The sequence below is a fragment of the Panthera pardus genome, unplaced genomic scaffold, assembly GCF_024362965.1.
Source record: "Panthera pardus isolate Hobbes unplaced genomic scaffold, ASM2436296v1 HiC_scaffold_10, whole genome shotgun sequence".
Classification (NCBI taxonomy): Eukaryota; Metazoa; Chordata; class Mammalia; order Carnivora; family Felidae; genus Panthera; species Panthera pardus.
The window spans coordinates 6,480,984-6,497,866 of record NW_026526655.1 but is presented as its reverse complement, the minus strand read 5'-3'; the positions used below and the strand labels follow the sequence as shown (position 1 = coordinate 6,497,866).

Here is a 16,883-nt window from a genome sequence, read left to right as displayed (position 1 = left end):
GAAGGGCGCCCATCGGGCAGCCAGCTACCACCCCTGAGAATTCACTAAAGCTCAGCCGGCTGGGCTCCTCTCCAGAGTTTTTGATTCAGTAGCTCTGGGGTAGGGCCAGAGAATTTGCATTTCTAAGAAGCACCAAGGTAATGTTTCTGCTGCCGGTGCAGGTATTCCGCTTGAAAGCCCTTGGGCCAGGGCCAGCCTCTGAGGCAGAGTCCATGGTCAAGGCCAGGGAGTAGCAGTGGAATATTTCTGAGCAGGAGAGGGAGAGGCTGAGAGCAGGCAACAAGAAAGAGAGCTGGCCTTGGGTCCCCGGGTCTCCCCATCGATCGCAGACACAGTCACTGGATACTGGCGACCGGGTGAAGCCAGGGCACCTGGGGAGGGACGCATGCCTGCGCCCTCAACCGAGGAAGCTGGTCTCTCCCTCATTCTGTGACATGCCTCTGCGCCCTGGACTGAGCAGTGGGGTGGCTGGGTCTCAGTCCCCCTCTGACCACCCCTCTTGTCCACTTCTTCTTCCCTTAGCAGTCTGAAGCCTTTCTACTCCACAGAGGAAAACAATGAACTGATGGATATCAGTATTCACTCTGTCATTTCTCTTCAACCCCCACTAGAGGACAATGAGTCCATTCAGGTAGGTCCCTCTGGGCCACCTCATTTTCTGGGTCAGGTCTTAGAAGTTTCCAATAACTTGGGCAGTGCCGAGAGCCCACCATCCTCAACCACCTGTGAGTGCAGCAAAGTGCAGTAGGCTCTATTAGTTAGTATAAAGTAACGCTAGCTGCTGTAACAGCTAAACCCTGAAGTCTCCATGATTTAACAAGAAGATTTATTTCACACTCAAGTCAAGTCCAGCCGGCAGTGGGGGTGGAGAGGGAGCTGCTGTGTGCAGTTATTCAGGAACCGAGGCTGGCAGAGGCCCCACTCTCTTCCATGCGTGGCCCAAGGTCTCCGTGGGTACTGACATCCGGTAGAGGAAGAGAGAACGAGAAAGGGTGTCGAGGATGTATGAGCCACTCTGCCCGCTTCTCATTGGCCAGAACTCAGTCACATGGCTATGCCTAGATGCAAGGGGTGCTGGGAAATGTAGTTCCTGACTGGATGGCTGTTTCCCAGCAACAAGGTGGAGAAGGAGGACAAATCTTTTGTGGACAGGTAGCCATTTCTGCCTCAAAGTCCTGGTCCTGGATGGGGAGTCAGAAGAACTGGATTCTGGGAGTTCAGTTTCCTCCTTTGGAAAATGGGTTCCTCTTCAGAGGTGGTCTTGTGTGTTACATGAGAATTTGGGTGTAAAGAACCCAGTCTAAGCAGAGGTAAAGGGGTGGTTTTCAGATCATTTCATACTTCCCAGCCCTGGCACAGGTCCTTGCAGAGTCCTGGTGGGTGGCTGTGCACACTCCCTCATTGCTGCCCAGTGCTCTCCTCTCTTGGCCATAGACCCTGTACGCAAATGCACTTCAGGCCCTGGGACACCTGATGGAGGGCCTCATGCAGAGGCAGCTGGACCCTAAAGGGCTGCAGGAAATGGTGCACGTGAGTTCCTTGGTGGAGGGCCAAGAGCCAGGGATGGCCACACCCCCCAGAAAGCTGGTCTGAGGGCTAGGTTCTATGGAAAACAGGGGTATGTGTTAAAAATTGTTTCGGTAACTGTATTTTGATAAAATTTCAGATTTGCTGAAAAGTTGCAAAAACAGTACAAAGAACTGTATACCCTTCACACCTTGATTCACAGTTCTTAACAGTTGTCACATTTTCTTTATCTCTCTCTTCCCTTATCTTTCTTGTTGTACACACACACACACACACACACACACACACACTTTTTGAACCATGGAGAGTTACTTGCAAACATCAAGGACAAGAATGCCCTCTTATATAACAATGGTACAATGATAAAAATCATGAGGTTTGATGTTGATGATACCATGCTGTATTCTAATCGATGGCCAATACTGAAATTTCACAAATTGTCCCAATAGTATCCCCAATAGGTGTTTCCCCCATCTAGGCTCTAAGCGAGATTACCCAATGTGTTTAGCTGCCATGTCTCTTTAATCTCCTTTAATCTGGAAAAATTCCTCAGTCTTTCTTTATCTTTCGTAATATTGGCATTTTTGAAGGGCATTGGCTTGTTTTTTTTTAAATTGGGTTGTTTGCTTTCTTATTGAGTTTTCAGAGGTTTTATATATTCTGAAAGCAAGTCCTTATAAGATATGTGATTTACACATATTTCCCCCCAGTCTGTGATGTATTGTTCATTGATTTCATAGTGTCTTTTGAAGAACAGAAGCTTTAAAATGTTGATGAAATCTAATTTATCATTTGTTTTCTTTAATGGATCATGGTTTTGGTGTTATATCTAAGAAGTCTGTGCCTAACCTAAGCTCACAAAGACTTTCTTTTAGAAGTTTGTAGTTTCCAGTTTTATAATTAAGTCTATGAAACATTTGGAGTTAGGTTTTTAAAATTTTTTTTTTTCAACGTTTTTTATTTATTTTTGGGACAGAGAGAGACAGAGCATGAACGGGGGAGGGGCAGAGAGAGAGGGAGACACAGAATCGGAAACAGGCTCCAGGCTCCGAGCCATCAGCCCAGAGCCTGACGCGGGGCTCGAACTCACGGGCCGCGAGATCGTGACCTGGCTGAAGTCGGACGCTTAACCGACTGCGCCACCCAGGCGCCCCTGGAGTTAGGTTTTGTATATGGTGTGAGGTATGGATCAAAATTTGTTTGGGGGCCTCTGGGTGGCTCAGTCGGCTAAGTGTCTGACTCTTGATTTCAGCTCAGGTCATGATCTCATGGCATTGTGAGATCAAGCCCCAAGTCAAACTCTGCATGGAGCCTGCTTGGGATTCTCTCTCTCTCTCTCTCTCTCTCTCTCTCTGTCTGTCTCTCTGTCTCTCTCTCTCTCTCCCCGTCTCTCTCTGTCCCTCCCCTGCTTGCGCTCACGTGCATGCGTGCTCTTTCTAAAAACAAGTAAATAAACATTAAAAAAATTGTTTGTTTGCTTGCTTACACACAGATAACCAGTTGTTCCAGAACCATTTGTTGGAAAGACTTTTGTCCATTGAATTATCTTTGCATCTTTGTCAAAAATCAATTGGCCATGTATGTGTGGGTCTGTATCTGGTACCTGTTCTGCTCCATTGATGTATTTGTCTGTCTTTACACCAATGTCATCCTATCTTGATTACTGTAATGTTAGTTATAATAAGTCTTATGACCAAGATCAGATAGTATGAGGCACTGACTTTGTTCTTTGTTGCTGCATTTTACAAATATTCATACGTTGTGTTCCCATTTGTTTCAGTTAAAAATACATTTTAATTTCTCTTTTAATTTTTTCTTTGACCCATGGGTTATTTAGAACTTCCCAAATGTTGGAAGACTTTCCAGAGATCTTCCTGTTTTTGATTCCTAATTTAAATCCGCTGTGGTCTGAAGACATACTTTGTATAATTTGAATCCTTTAAAATTTTTTTTTAATGTTTATTTATTTTTGAGAGAGAGAGAGAGAGAGACAGAGGGTGAGTGGGGCAGGGTCAGAGAGAGAGGGAGACACAGAATCCGAGGCAGGCTCCAGGCTCTGAGCTGTCAGCACAGAGCCAGAGGCGGGACTCGAACCCACTGACTGCGAGATCATGACCTGAGCCGAAGTCAGTTGCTCCACCCACGGAGCCATCCAGGTGCCCCAAATCCTTTTAAATCAACCGAGACTTATTTTGTTGCACAGTATGGTCTATCTTGGTGAGGGCTCTGTGTGCACCTGTATATTGTGTTGGGTGGAGTGTTCCTAAACATCAGTTAGACCAAGCTGGTTGGTAGTGTTGTTCAAGTTTTCTCTTTCCTTCCCGATTTTCCATCTTCTTGTTCCTCAGTTTCTAGGAAAGAGGTACTGAGGTCTCTGAATCTCACCATCGACGTATTTCTCCTCCGAGTTGTAGTAGTTTGGCCTCATGCACTGCCACTGCTACTGCATGTGTGAACATTAAGTCCCTGGGGTGCAAGGTGGGCGACGATCCCGCCTCCTTCACCTGCAGGCAAACATTTGGAACGAGGCCGAACACATCAGCCGGGCGCCATCTTGGTGAGGATACCTGGGGACTGTGGACTCTCTGTCCACGGCCGCATCTCCCTTGCAGGGGTGCCCGGAAGGAGAGGCAGAAGTATCCAGAACCGCCCAACACCTCTGGAAGTCAGAGTCTTGAGTGGGAGAGACGAGGCGGGCAATAGCCAGCTGGGAAAGGCTGGCCTTGGGATTTTAATGTCCCCTTCTGTGTTCTGGGCTCTACCCACAGCTCCTGGAAAAGTGGATCTTGTCGGAGAGAGAAGGGGAGCGGGAGAAGGCCATGAACCTCCATCTCCATCTCCTGCAGATCCACGTGCAGAGCGTCGGTGTCTGCGTGAGTCCCGGGGCACTGATCCCCCAGCCTGCTGCTCTGGCACCCACAGCAAAGTTCCCGTCTCGATCCCTGAGGAGAGGGAACACTTCATTTTTTAAGTTTATTTATTTATTTTGAGAGAGACAGAGAGAGTGCAGGAGGGGCAGAGAGAGAGAGAGAGAGAGGGAGAGGGAGAATCCCAAGCAGGCTCTGCACTGTCAGCATGGAGCCTGACGCCGGGCTCGAACTTGCGAAAGCAAGGCCGGGGCCTACCCTCATGCTAGGTTTGAGGCCACACGCTGTGCAGAAGGCATCGCTTGGATTTTCTGACATAATTCTCACAACATCCCCTGAAACGGGAGGCTCCATTAGACGAGGAACACGAGGGCACCAGGCTAAGCAGCCTGCCCAGGCCACACAGCTAGGTTGGTGGGGCGGGGGGGGGGGGGGGGGAGTTCACATTTGAACCCAGGTTTCAGTTACAGGAACAAGGCAAGTGCCCTGATATAGAGCCTGGGCCTGCAGCCGGAGGGGCAGGTCCTGAGCCAGAACCCTCACATCCTGGCTGCTCTGCCTCCAGGGGCCCCGCTGGGGTACCTTCGAGCAGGGCTCACCCTCTCTGGTTGCCTGTTATGCCGCCCCTGGGGAGCCCCTGGTGTGCATGGATGGACAGAGGGTGTGAGCCTTGAGGTCTCCTGTCCCTCAGATCCCCCTGAAGCTGGGGCAGTTTGGCACGCTGGTTGGACTCGTTGCCCCTCGCACCTGTGACTCACACACAAGAACCCGCATGGCCTCGATGGATGTCCTGTCCAGCCTGCTGGATCTTCATGGTATATGGAGACATGAGGACATCGAGGCTGGGAGGGGTGTCAGCTGTGGGGCTATCCTAGGGGAGCATGGCCTCTCTGTATAGACAAACAAGGGTGACCAGCAGAGGTAATGGAGGGGATGCAGAGCTTGCTGAGAGGCCATGGAAGTTTCTGGAGGGAGAGGCTCCCTGGTTTGGCACAACTCACCGAGGGCATGTCCTGGGTATTAAGGGGCCTCACTGGGAAAACGACAGCTCAAAGATACCAAGGACACAGCAGAAGCGGCCAGACATGACCTCAGGGGCACATGCGGGGTGGTGACCTTCAGAGGGGAAGACTCTGCCTCTGGCTCACTAGCTGGTGGCCTCCCAGAAAGCAGGCATTTGAGCTGTGTGCAGAGGCGGTGTGGGGAGACAGGGCAATGAAAGCAAAGGCAAGAAGAGATGGGATGTTCAGATGCCGGACGGTGGTCCAGGCCCTCAGAGCCAGGGAGCCCCTAACCCCAACCCCATGGGCCAGGGCAGGAAGCCATTTTGACGTGGCCTGTGGGTGGGTCCTTTGTCCTTCCGATCGTGTCTAAAATTGTGTTCCCGGCAGCAAGCCAGACCTGCTCTTTGTGGGGCCCTTCCGAGGAACTGAAGCTTGCAAAATGTAAGGAGGATCTCCAGGGCTTGGACATGGAGGAGATTTTCAGTGCATCTTCCAGAATCGCCAAGGTGACACGCTGGGAGGGTCGTGTGGGCTCCTGGGCTGGACTCCAGTGCCCGGACCATGTCTGAGGCCTGGGACCTTGCTCAGCCTGGCCACACAGGCTTCATCCTCCTCCGGGGGATCACAGTCCCCATGGCTTTTGGTCCAACCCACGCCCTCTGTATCTAAACGGTGTGCGATATGTAAGTTCCCCGCTGTGATGCCTGGCACGTGATAGGTACTTAACAGTCCCACAGTCCCCACCTACCTCGTCTCCATGCCTATGATGTGCTGCACTGAGGGTGGAGGGGCCCCAGGAAGAATTAAACTCGGGATCCCGCACAGCGGTGTTGGCCCATGGGCACACTAGACCCCCAAACTCTCAGAGCTGCAGAGGGGCGGGGTCACTTCCACCTCAGGGGGCCGAGGTGGCTTTCTGGAGCAGGGGGCCTGTGGGGGGAGGCAGGATGAAGTCACGGGGCGCCAGGGCTCAGTGCACAGCTTGAGGGAAGGAAACATGGGCAACATTCGGGTGAAGCTTCCTGAGCAGAGTTCGGGTGGGGTGGGCGGCGTCGGCTAGGTGAGGTGTGGGAGAGGTTGGGGAACCTGCCAGAAGAAGCCTGTGAAAGCTGGGCTGAGCTGTGAATCTTTGAGGTGGGGGAGTAACATCCCGAGCGGGCTGGTGAGGGGGCCGGTGAGATGCCGGGCAGGGAGACGGGTAGGAGGCCCTGGCGATGTTTTGAGAGATGGCCGGGGCCTGGGCTGGGGCTGCGGTGTCGGGGGGGGGGAAGAGGGGGGTGTCGGCGATGACAAGTGGGGGCAGGACGTTGGCCTGAAACTTGGTTGTTGAACCCCAGGAGGGCTGTGCTCTGGTCCTAGGTGGTTTGCATGCACTTTAACTGTGACGAGGTGGTCTCGCTCATCCAGAAGCTTTGTGAGAACATCGGGGCCATGGACCTGTGGCATGACAAGGCCTCCGTCACCTGGATAGGCACCTTCCTCCAGAGGCGGACCAAGGAGCTAGAGGACAAGGTAGCGGAGCTGTGGCTGGGCCACCTGAGGCCTGGGGCTGCCCGGGGCGCCTAGGCTAGAGGGACACGTAAGGGCCCGGCCGCACTCTCTGAGAAGGCCTCCCCAAACCCTTGGTTGTAAAGAGGAGGAGACAGTAGAGTTCTAGAATGAGAAAGAGACATGCTGAAGGTAGCCCGGTTAATAAGGGGCCAGTGGGCCAGACGCCCGTGGCTCTTTCTCCCCGAGCATACTGACCCCTACATAGAAGACACGATAAATTCCAGGAAGAGACCAAAAGATGAGCTGGTGGTTTGACCAGCCCGCTGTCCAGTTGGGCGAGAGTCCCTGGAGGAGGGGTGTGCGGTGGGGGAGGGCAGACGCCGGGGGGGCCCAGGATGTGCCGGTGATGCCCCGCCCCTCCCCAGGTGGCTGAGATCCTGGGTGCCATCTTGGTCCACCTGCCCGTGGTGGACCACCCGGAAGTGCGGCGTCTCCTCATCGAGGGCATCCTCCTGCTGGCGCACTACCACCAGGAGACGGTCCTCACATCGCTCCTGAGGCAGCCCCTGCCCATGGAGAGGTGGGCGCCCCGGACAGGGAGCCACAGCCCCCGGGCCATGCCCGCCTCGCCACCACCGACGTATCTCAGGACGGGGCCTTGAGTGGTGCCATGTCTGACCCTGGGCTGGGTCAGACGCTCTCCCTGCCCCTCCTGCGGGAGGCGTGGCCTCTGAGGACCATGGACTTAGGGCCCCAGGGTTACAGGTCTGTCCTACGGAGCTGGAGTCCAGACCCCGCAGTTTCTCAGGCGTCCCCTCTGGACCCTGCCCACGGCAGCCCTTTCCTTCTCTGTGGAGAACAGAACTCTGGGCGCCCTCTGAGTTTGGGCCGCTCTAGGACACACCTGAGGACGTGGCCACCAAGGCCCAGGCGGGCCTCAGAGGAGCTCCACCCTGTCCCTCTGTCCTTCCAAGTGCTGCCCTGAGAGGGGATGTCCAGGTGCCCAACGGATGACCCGGCAGGACCTCATGCCCCTCAGGTGGCCTCGTGACCCCCTGCTTCCCGGTGTTATCCTCATGGACTGCTGAGTCCCCGTGTCTCTGTCACTGTGTCACACAGGCAGCTGGCAGCGTCTCACCCGACCGGGGGCGTGTGTTTGCGATGGTACCGGGGTTCCCTGGGCACAACCCAGAAAGGGGTGGGCGCTGCCCCCAGAGCAGCCAAGGCTACAGAGCAAAGACAGGCCTGGAGACCGTTGGTGGAGGGAGAGGGGACAGGTGTCACCCAGCAAGCTGTCACATGAACAGAGAGGCCTCAGATCCAGAACCTCAAGGGCTGGCCCGGGCGAAAGGCAGGCCTGGTTGTGCTGTGGGCGGAGGGCAGTGCGGATTGCTTGATTTGATGGGGGCTGTGGCTTTCGGAGCAGTGCCGAGTGCGGGGGGCGTGCAGTGCAGGCCCCTGTGTGGCCTCCGTCGGGCTGGCGATCTCGGCGGCCCGGGTCACGCTGGCTTTCACTATACTGGTGAGCTATTGCTGTGTAACAAACTGTCCCCACCTTGGAAGCTCAGAACAACCCCTGTTATTATCTCAGTTTCCACGGTCAAGAATCTGGGGATGGCAGAGCTGGGGACTGTGTTCAGGGTCTCACGGGGTGGCGGCCAGGCTGAGATTTTCCGGAACCCAGGTCGTCCCTCAGGCTCACGCGGTTGTTTCTTGCCGTCGCAGGCTGAGGTCCTGCTTTCTTGTCTCCTTACACCCCGATGTCTCCTTTATGAGAAGTGGTTGCTGATGAGCCCACGTGCCCACGCCTCCGTTCTGTTCCCGCCACCGGGCACCGGGTCGTGTGCCCTCCCAAGTCCACCTCCCGCACGCGTGTGATTGGCTTTGTGGATTCACACGGGCCGTGTCCGCCTCTCCTCGTTCCGTTGGATCTTGGCGGACTTGCCGCTTTAGCCCTTTTAGAGCCCCCCCAGGCCCTCGCTCCCCTGAACCTGTGCACACCTGACCCGTTAACACTATCCTGGGGACCTTCCCTTCTCGGCAGAGCCACAGGCTTGGGCTTGGGGGGCCGGGAGCTGCTTCAAATGCAGTCTGGCAGGCTACTTGGCCTCTGCAGGCCTCCTGCCCCCTTCTGTGTGCTACAGAGATGAAAACATCGTCCTCAAAGGCGTGTTGGGAGCAGGACGCACCGTGCTATCTGCAAGCTGCTTAGGACCCGACAGATTGGGTCCTTGGCAGCTGTTGCTGGACGTACCTATAAAATCATCGGAGAGGAGGCCTGGCAGGTGCCTCTAAGGTCACCTAGTGGTGGGGCCGCAGTTTCCCGGGGCGAGGGGGAGGGCGTGGCAGAGAAAGATAGCAGCGTGTGGAGTCACGGACCTGGGTTCTAGTTATGCAACCTTTAGGCAGCTCACTCCACCTCCCTGATGTTCAGCCTCCGGAGTCTAACCCCTACTCAGGGGCTCGCCTGAGGGTCCAAAGGGGCTCTTAGCTGCCAGGGTACGAGGCGGGAGACCCACAGTCCTCGTCTCTTGTCTTTGGTTAGCCACCTGACGGAGGTGTGGCTGGCCGTGGCCGAGAACGTGCCCTTTGCCCGAACGATGCTCCATGGGCTGATGGGCCGGCTGCAGGCGAGGTTCACCCCCAGGGCCAATGCCACCTCCAAAGCTGACATCTGGCGCCTGGCCGCGGTGGACCCTCTGATGGTGAGTCACAGGGGCGGGACCCGGGGCTCCGTGGGGGCTCAGAGTAGGAGCCCTGACGCCTCAGCCCTTGTCTCTGCAGACCCTGTGCACCATTCACCTCCTCATCCAGAAGATGGATATGGACGACAGGGTCCTGGACCTCTTCCCCGACCTCATCTACACCCTCCTGCTGCAGCTCAGCGGCAGCCAGGGGCCAGAGGCTGTGTCGCCCGTCCTCAAGACGTGGAGACTCGTCCACATGGGGACCCTGCCCGAGGAGATCAATCTGCAGAGGTGCTCTCGAGGGCGGGGGTGGGTGGGTATGGCGGGCAAAGCCGTGGGCCCGAGCTGGACGCCGCCTCTGGGAAGTCACGGATCCCAAGAGTCACCTCCACCAAGAGGCCTCGTTGTCCTCTCCTGATGGGGAGAAGCTTCCGGAAGCAGATCCCACAACCCTCCCTCACACGAGTCCGGCACGGTGTGGTTTTCGCTGTTCGAGGACCCACTCTGCCACGTGATCGCCCTTAGCCCCTTGAGCTCGGCCCGGCGGACAGGGGGACGCCCTCTTCTCTGAGCCGGGTTCAGTGCCTGGGGGCGCCCGGGGGAAGCTTTGTCGAGACGTAACCCCGCCTTCCTCCAGGATCACGATCAAGTCCATGCAGCTTCTGTTCAGAAGACTCAGCAGCGAGCAGCTGGTCCGCACGCTAGAGGAGCAGGGCGTGTGGAGCCTCCTGGAGACTAGCTCCACGTTCCTGCAGGGCGCGGGCCTGCTGGCCAGGTGGGCATCCGGGCTCCCCGTGCCGGGCAGTGGGACCAGCTCCACAGGGCAGCGGCCGAGCAGCCCTCCCGGCCCCCTGGCCCTGTCCCCCCTGCAGGTTCTGCATGCGGAACATGGAGGGCTACAGGCAGCGGCTGTCAGAGCTGGTGCTCAGGGGCATGGACTCGGATGTCCTCAGCTGTCGCATCAGCAGCACGGCGGTCTGCGTGGAAGTGAGGCTCAGGGCGCGGAGGGCTGGGTGGGCTGGGGTGGGGGCTGGGGGGTGCCCCCCCAGCTCCTCTCTGGGGCAAGAGCCCAGGCTCTGAGGGGCATCTGAGTCAGGGGGCGGAGACTGCCCCACCCCGCAGGGGATGTGTTCGTTCACCGGTTCGTCACACGGTCCGGGGTGCGCATCTAAGTGAGGCGTGCTGTGCTGAGCGCCGGCAACACCCAGGGGCCCGGATGAGGGCACCTCGGCTCTCGCCAGGGTCGATGGTGCTGGGGGAGGCCTCGCAGGAAGGTCTCGAGGGGTCAGCGGGGCTTTGCCAGGCAGGAAGACCGGGGAAGGGTGGGATGGCCGCTGGGGCCCAGTTCCCCTTCTGTGCAGTTGGGGCACTTTCGGGGGCCTGAGGGAATTGGCCAGAAAACTTTTAGGAGAAATTGTGTTGGCTGCATGATGCCCAACATGCTTTTAGGAGCCCAACATCACCTAGGGCAGCACTGGCAACCTTTTTCTGTAAAAGGCTGGATAGCACATTTCCCATTTTGGAGTCACCAATTCGGTGTTTCGTTTTCTTTAGGTTTATTTTTAAAAAATTTTTTAGTGTTTATTTTTGAGAGGTGGGGGAGGGGCAGAGCGAGAGGGAGACACAGAACCCGAAGCAGGCTCCGGGCTCCGAGCCGTCAGCACGGAGCCCGACGTGGGGCTTGACCTCACGAACCCTGAGATCATGACCTGAGCCGCAGTTGGACGCTAAACCGACTAAACCACCCAGGCGCCCCTTTAGGTTTATCGAAAACACATTCATGTGTGCGTACGTGTGCGTGTGCACACACACGTCAGAGGGGTCCCCGTTGGCCGGAGTCCTGGCATTTTGAGCGCTGGGCCCCTTGTGACTCTCGGAGTCCCGGATGAGTGAAGTTCACGCTCCTCGTGCACTCCTGTCCAGGCCCAGCAGGCACGGCTCTTGGACACGGTGGCTGCTTTGTCAGGGTAACTGAATGAACGTAAGGTCACAACGTACGAGGTTTTTCCCGTGTATTTCTCCATGAAGCCTCCCGACCATCCTGTGAGGCAGGTACTGGTGTCAGCCCCTTCTTACAGGCGAGGCCACGGAGGCTCAGAGGAGTTAAGTGACTTGCCGGGGGCCCCAGCCGGCCGGCGGAGGAGCCCAGAGCTGGTCCGGGGGAGCTGGGGCTCCGAATCCTCTCCTCTTCGCAGAGACCATTCTGTGCACTGGGTCTAATCACACGTCCCATCCCGAGGCTGAGAAAGGGGCCTATATGGGCGGTGACTGTAGAAAGTTCTCTCTTCTAGTTCATGGGCGACCCAGTTCTGTACCAGGAGAAGCTGCTGAAGCCCACGGTGTTGATGCTGGAGAAGGGCGTGGACCAGGAGGACGAGGCCTTGAGGGTGCTCTCCCTGCGTGCCCTGGGCAACATGGCCCTGGGTGCCCCCAAGAAGGTCCTGCGCCCGACTCTGAGCTCAGGGGCCCAGGGTGCAGGGCCTGGGGGGGGGCTGAGGGCCCGGGGCTGGCATGTTCTGGCCGATGGGGGAGGTGAACCAGGTGGGGACTGAAGCTCCCCGTGGCCCCCTCCCCCACCCGCACCCCAGGTGAGGCAGTACCGGAAGCTGTTACTGGAGAAGTTCCTGGGCTCCCTGCGGGAGCCCGTGGTCACCAGCGTGACCTCCGAGGGCATGGAGGCCCTGGCCAAGATCCTGGCTGAGCTCCGGGAGGGCGACGTGGGGTCCTCGTTCGGCATCATCTCCGAGCGGTGCAGGGCCTTCTTCGACAACGTGAGTCTAGATCGTGGCCTTACTCGGTCCCGGCCCTCGCTGGGGGCTTCCCACGTGCCCACACACACGGGCGAGCACCTCTTATCCCCGTAAGAAAGGACAAAAGACGTGCTCTGGGACAGGAGGGGCCTCAGGTCTGACTTGGTGCCCATGCATCTGTTAGCCGATCCTGGGGTCCCACAAAAGGAAAACAAAACCTCTTGTTCTAGGACTCGTGGGACCCCTCCCCTGCGTGTAGGGTGTGAGCCTCTCCTCCTAATGCCTCGCAGCCTGCAGAAGCTCTCTGGGCACCTGGGTGGTGGCGGGCGGAGGGCCTCCATCCTGAGGGAATGATCCAGAAGCCTTTGCGGGGGCCGAGGCAGCCCAAAGGGTCCACGGAGAGGCAGGTGGCTGGGGTTTCGTTGGGCTTCTTGTGTCCTGAATTTCAGGACTCGTCTGTACATGTCGACCACAGGAGAGTGAGCTGCTGCGTTTAAAAGCCTTCGTCCTGTTTGGGAAGCTGGCAAAGCTGGTCAGGATCTCTAAGAAACACTTCTTCAAGGAGGAAGTGAAAAAAGCCTGGATTCCCCTCATGCTGCACTGCCGGGACCCCTGCTCCGAGGCAGCCCAGGTGAGACGCGCCCTCCTCTTTGTGGCCCAGAGTGTGGGGACCTCTGGTCCCCGAAGGAGAACGTAGGCGGGTCTGCGGGCTCAGCCTCTGCCCACGTCCCTCTTGGTGGGCCCCGTTCCTCACGCGGGGCTGGGGAGGGGGTCCGGCGGCTGACCCGCCAACCGGCCTACTGAGGCATCTCGGCGCTGTGGGGAACACGGCCCGGCGGTCTTCTCCCCCAGTCACGGCCTGCAGGCACCCTCTGCCCAGCCTCCTTTTCCTTCCAGCGGATTCCACAGCTTGCCATCATCACCCTTGGGTGTTATGACCCGCTCACGCTCCAGACTTGCCTTAAATCCCTCCTCAGTGGCCCGTTTCCCCTCCCTCTCGGGGGGCCCGGTTCTTCCGCCAGTTCGGGCGTGGGGAGGGCAGGGGAGACCCACAGCTCCTGCCTGTCCGACCGCCTCCCCTCACCCCGTGCAGGCCCGTGACCCTGACCTCTGCCTTCTCTCTCCACACGTCTTCCTGTGTGGACTGGGGCAGGGGGCCAGGGAGAGGGGGCTGAGATTAGGGGCAGTTCTGTCCCCTCCCCGAGAGCTGTGGGGCACTCAGCAGCTCACGCTCCACTACTGCCTCAGTCTCCAGTTCCGGGGGCCCGGGGGTCCCGCCCTGGTGAGCGTTGCGGGTGTCCACGCGGGGTGGGGTGGGCTGGCGGCACCTATGGGTTGCTGAGGGGCATCCTGTGGGGCACTCCTGACTCCTGCTCGGCCTCGGGGACTCTGGTGACCCAGCCCATGAGTTCTCAGCCCTCAGAGACTCTCTCCTCACAAATCCATCAGTGGCTCCCGCTGTTCTTTCACCTTGTATCAGCAGCTGTCCCGCGGGGTGAGCCTCAGGGAAGGAACGCCTGGGAAGGCGGCCGAGAGGGTTTAATGAAAGAACGGCAAAGAGGGGTGGGGGCTGGGGAGGCACACGGTTGCCACGCATGTCCCTGGCGAATAGGTACCCCAACCCCTCTCCACACTCCCCTGCCCAGTCTCCTAGCCTATCCTCCCGTGAACTAACCCTGCCGGAGGCCGGAGGCCGGAGGCCGGGGGGCCCGGTTGCTGCAGTGCTCAGGGAAGGTCTGGGAATGAGAAAGCTCACCCCGGTCCTATCTGTCCCTGCCAGGCCCCTGACCCCAATCTCCCAGAGGGGCAGGTCCTGGGCAGGGCTGCTGAGGGCACGGAGGTTGCTGACTGAGGGACAAGAGGGCTGCGTAGCTGGCGGGGCTCCGGTCGCAGGTACACTTCCCCAGGGCTGGCCCCTGGCTTCTCGACGGAACGCCAGCCCTGCCATCCCCACCCCTACCCCTAGACCGTGGGAACCCCCTCGGTCTGCCTGGCGCCCTCCCTGCCATCCCCCGCCCTGTGCCCCTCCAGGCCTGCAAGACCACCATGTTTCAGTGTGTGCACTTCTGGGGCTGGAAGGCCCTGGAGAACAGCCCGGGCCGAAGTAACACCAGTGCGGCCGAGGAGATGACTGTTTTCCAGATGATGCTGTGCTCCATCCCGGTGAGGAGGCTGAGGGCGTGGGCCTGTCGGAGGGCCGCCCGGGGCCTGGGGCTCTGGGTCACGGCTGCCATAGACCTCTCTCCCGTGACCATGTGCTCACCTTCCGGGCGTGAAGCGTCAAGGCCAGCGCGGTCCGACAGAGAGAGAACGCAAGCCGCATGCCCCCATGTTTTCTAGTAGCCATGTTAAGAGAAGAGAAAGAGGGGAAACCAAACAATCATAGATTTTATCTGACCCCATAGATCCAAACCATTGTCATGTCAACATGCAATCGATGTGCCAATTATTAACGGGGTATGTTCCAGTTTGGGGGTACGGTCTTCAAAATGCAGGAGGCACCTGGCACTTAATTCAGACCAGTCACGTTTCAAGTGCTCAAGGGCCACGTGTGGCCAGTGGCTATGGTATGGGACAGCCACAGAGTCTAAAGACCAATGTGATCTCCTCTCTGGGTCAGACAGAAGGTAACAGGGGGCTGAAAGTCCCTAAGTTGCCCAGCTAATAATTCGCTGTGCGATGCTGGGATGTGCACTTGCCCTCTCTGGGCAGACCCTCCCGCATCAGACAGATGGGAACCCGCTCTGTGAGCAGCCCATCTCTAAGGCCTCATCCTCCATGGCTCTGTCCATCCTGTGTCTATTTGCAGACTCAGAAAAAGCCTGCTGTTCTCTATAGCTTCTTGCTAGAAACGATGACCTACGTTAATAGTAACTTGCCCAGGATCAGAACTGCTGCGTGCGACCTGGCAGGTGAGCGAGCAGGTGTCTCCGGATGCAGGAGGGACCTTGAGGGCCACACCCAGGCCTGGAGCGGGAGGTGGCCGAGGAGGGGCCAGACTCAGGCGGAAGCCCCCCGGCACGTGTCCTGTCACACCCAGCTGCACACCTGCCTGATTCTCAGCTAGGCATCTTCAGCGGAATCCTAAACAGATACCTCCTAAGGTCAAACGGAATCTCCCACTGGCCTAATATTTGTGTGATGAGCATCTCGCTGGCTCTCGTTTTAGGGATTATTATGCAGCAGATGCCTGCACATCACCTGAAGAAACTGGACTTTCCGGCACTACGGAATTGTAAGTAGAGAAGACCCAATTCTACGGAGTCCTCGACCTCATTCGGGGAATTTAGAGAAAGCGCCTGGGGAAGAGCCAGCACACCCTTTGTTGTCTTTTTGTTTTTTTCTTTTCTTTTCTTTTTTTTGTTTTTGTTTTTGGCGTTTTGGCGGGGTTGAGGGACGGGGGTGTGCAATCAGGGTGCACAGAGATGGACGAGCCTGCAGGGGGCTTTCTGGAAGAAAACGATTTGACCCGGGAGGCCTTTCGCTCGTTCGTTGGGCCTTCTGCCTGCCTCCCCATCACGAATGTCTACGAGATGTTTCCACCCTGAATCTCTCAACTGGTCTACACCGCATGCGAGTTCTGTGGGCGATCTTTCTGTCCCAGAGAAGTAACAGAAGGCTGAGATGGGGTGTGTGTGTGTGTGTGTGTGTGTAGACGCAGCTCCCCTGCCGTCTTCTGATTTCAAGTACAAAGGGTTCTGCTTCTGCAGCCTGTGTGAGCCCCTAGCCGCACAAGCAGCTTTGGGACCTCCTACCAGCTCCACTGCCCGTGGCAGAGGGCACGGCCGAGCGGGGTCCCGACTCTCCTGTTTGTGCCCACTCTCAGCTCTCCAGGAGCTGCAGTTGGACTTGGATCCTGGGGTCCGGAGGGCAGCCCTGGAGACCCTCAAAGTCTTGGATACTTGCTGTCAGCACCAGCTTTTGGCTTCTCCCGAAGGAATTTGCTAGATGGTCCGAACGCAAAGCGCAGGCTGCCTCTTCAGAGTGCCGAACCACAGCCGTGCAAGCCACTTTTTAATTTAGTTTGTACGAAAAGCATCGTTCTAAAATAATCGGTGTCCCTTTCTTTCCTTCCCTTGGAAAATAAGCCTCCATTGCCGTTTGGAGTACGGATTCCTGACTTGGAAGCTGACAACGTCCCCGAGCCCAGGCAGTGGGGCAAAGGGAGGATTTACTTCCAATGGGGTCGTTTTACTTCCGCTTTCCCCGGATCGTGTGAGGGTCTGAATCCACGTTTGTGCCCCCCACGCTGATGGTGTGTCCCCTGCCAGTCGCTGTGCCGGGAAGTGAGGGGAGGCAGGCGGCCGTCTGGCCCCTGCCCCCCAGGACCCCACCCTTGAAGGGAAAAGAGGCATCTCTGCCGGGGACTGTGATACACATCCGAAGAAGGAGGGTGGAAGTGCCCCAGTGGCGCAGGGGTGGGTGGGAGGGGGGAGTGCCCACCAGCCTGGGGACGATGGGGGATGTCTCCAGGAAGCGACACAACACCAGGCCTGTCCTCACTCTTCCCATCGTGGGGCCGGATGGGACAGGCTGGGGCAGGGACCCGGCAAAGCC

The 16,883-nt window shown here is 57.7% G+C and overlaps 1 protein-coding gene across 3 annotated transcripts in view; it reads left to right on the top strand.

The window, feature by feature from the left end:
• MROH2A (maestro heat like repeat family member 2A) overlaps window positions 1-16,378 on the top strand; it is a 44,927-nt gene extending 28,549 nt beyond the window's left edge. Inside the window, exons 25-42 of one of the 3 annotated variants that reach the window (XM_053903501.1) lie at window positions 526-631; window positions 1,435-1,530; window positions 4,296-4,400; window positions 5,086-5,209; window positions 5,786-5,904; window positions 6,758-6,910; window positions 7,315-7,469; window positions 9,435-9,594; window positions 9,674-9,867; window positions 10,214-10,351; window positions 10,449-10,563; window positions 11,868-12,014; window positions 12,165-12,347; window positions 12,802-12,957; window positions 14,358-14,489; window positions 15,136-15,238; window positions 15,496-15,561; window positions 16,153-16,378. In XM_053903501.1, the coding sequence (XP_053759476.1) occupies window positions 526-631; window positions 1,435-1,530; window positions 4,296-4,400; window positions 5,086-5,209; window positions 5,786-5,904; window positions 6,758-6,910; window positions 7,315-7,469; window positions 9,435-9,594; window positions 9,674-9,867; window positions 10,214-10,351; window positions 10,449-10,563; window positions 11,868-12,014; window positions 12,165-12,347; window positions 12,802-12,957; window positions 14,358-14,489; window positions 15,136-15,238; window positions 15,496-15,561; window positions 16,153-16,274 (2,374 nt within the window). In that variant the 3' untranslated portion in view covers window positions 16,275-16,378. Of the gene's footprint in view, window positions 1-522; window positions 632-1,434; window positions 1,531-4,295; window positions 4,401-5,085; window positions 5,210-5,785; window positions 5,905-6,757; window positions 6,911-7,314; window positions 7,470-9,434; window positions 9,595-9,673; window positions 9,868-10,213; window positions 10,352-10,448; window positions 10,564-11,867; window positions 12,015-12,164; window positions 12,348-12,801; window positions 12,958-14,357; window positions 14,490-15,135; window positions 15,239-15,495; window positions 15,562-16,152 lie in introns of all 3 variants that reach the window. The other 2 variants (XM_053903492.1, XM_053903503.1) reach the window with 2 other exon arrangements.
• The last annotated feature ends 505 nt before the right edge of the window (window positions 16,379-16,883 follow it).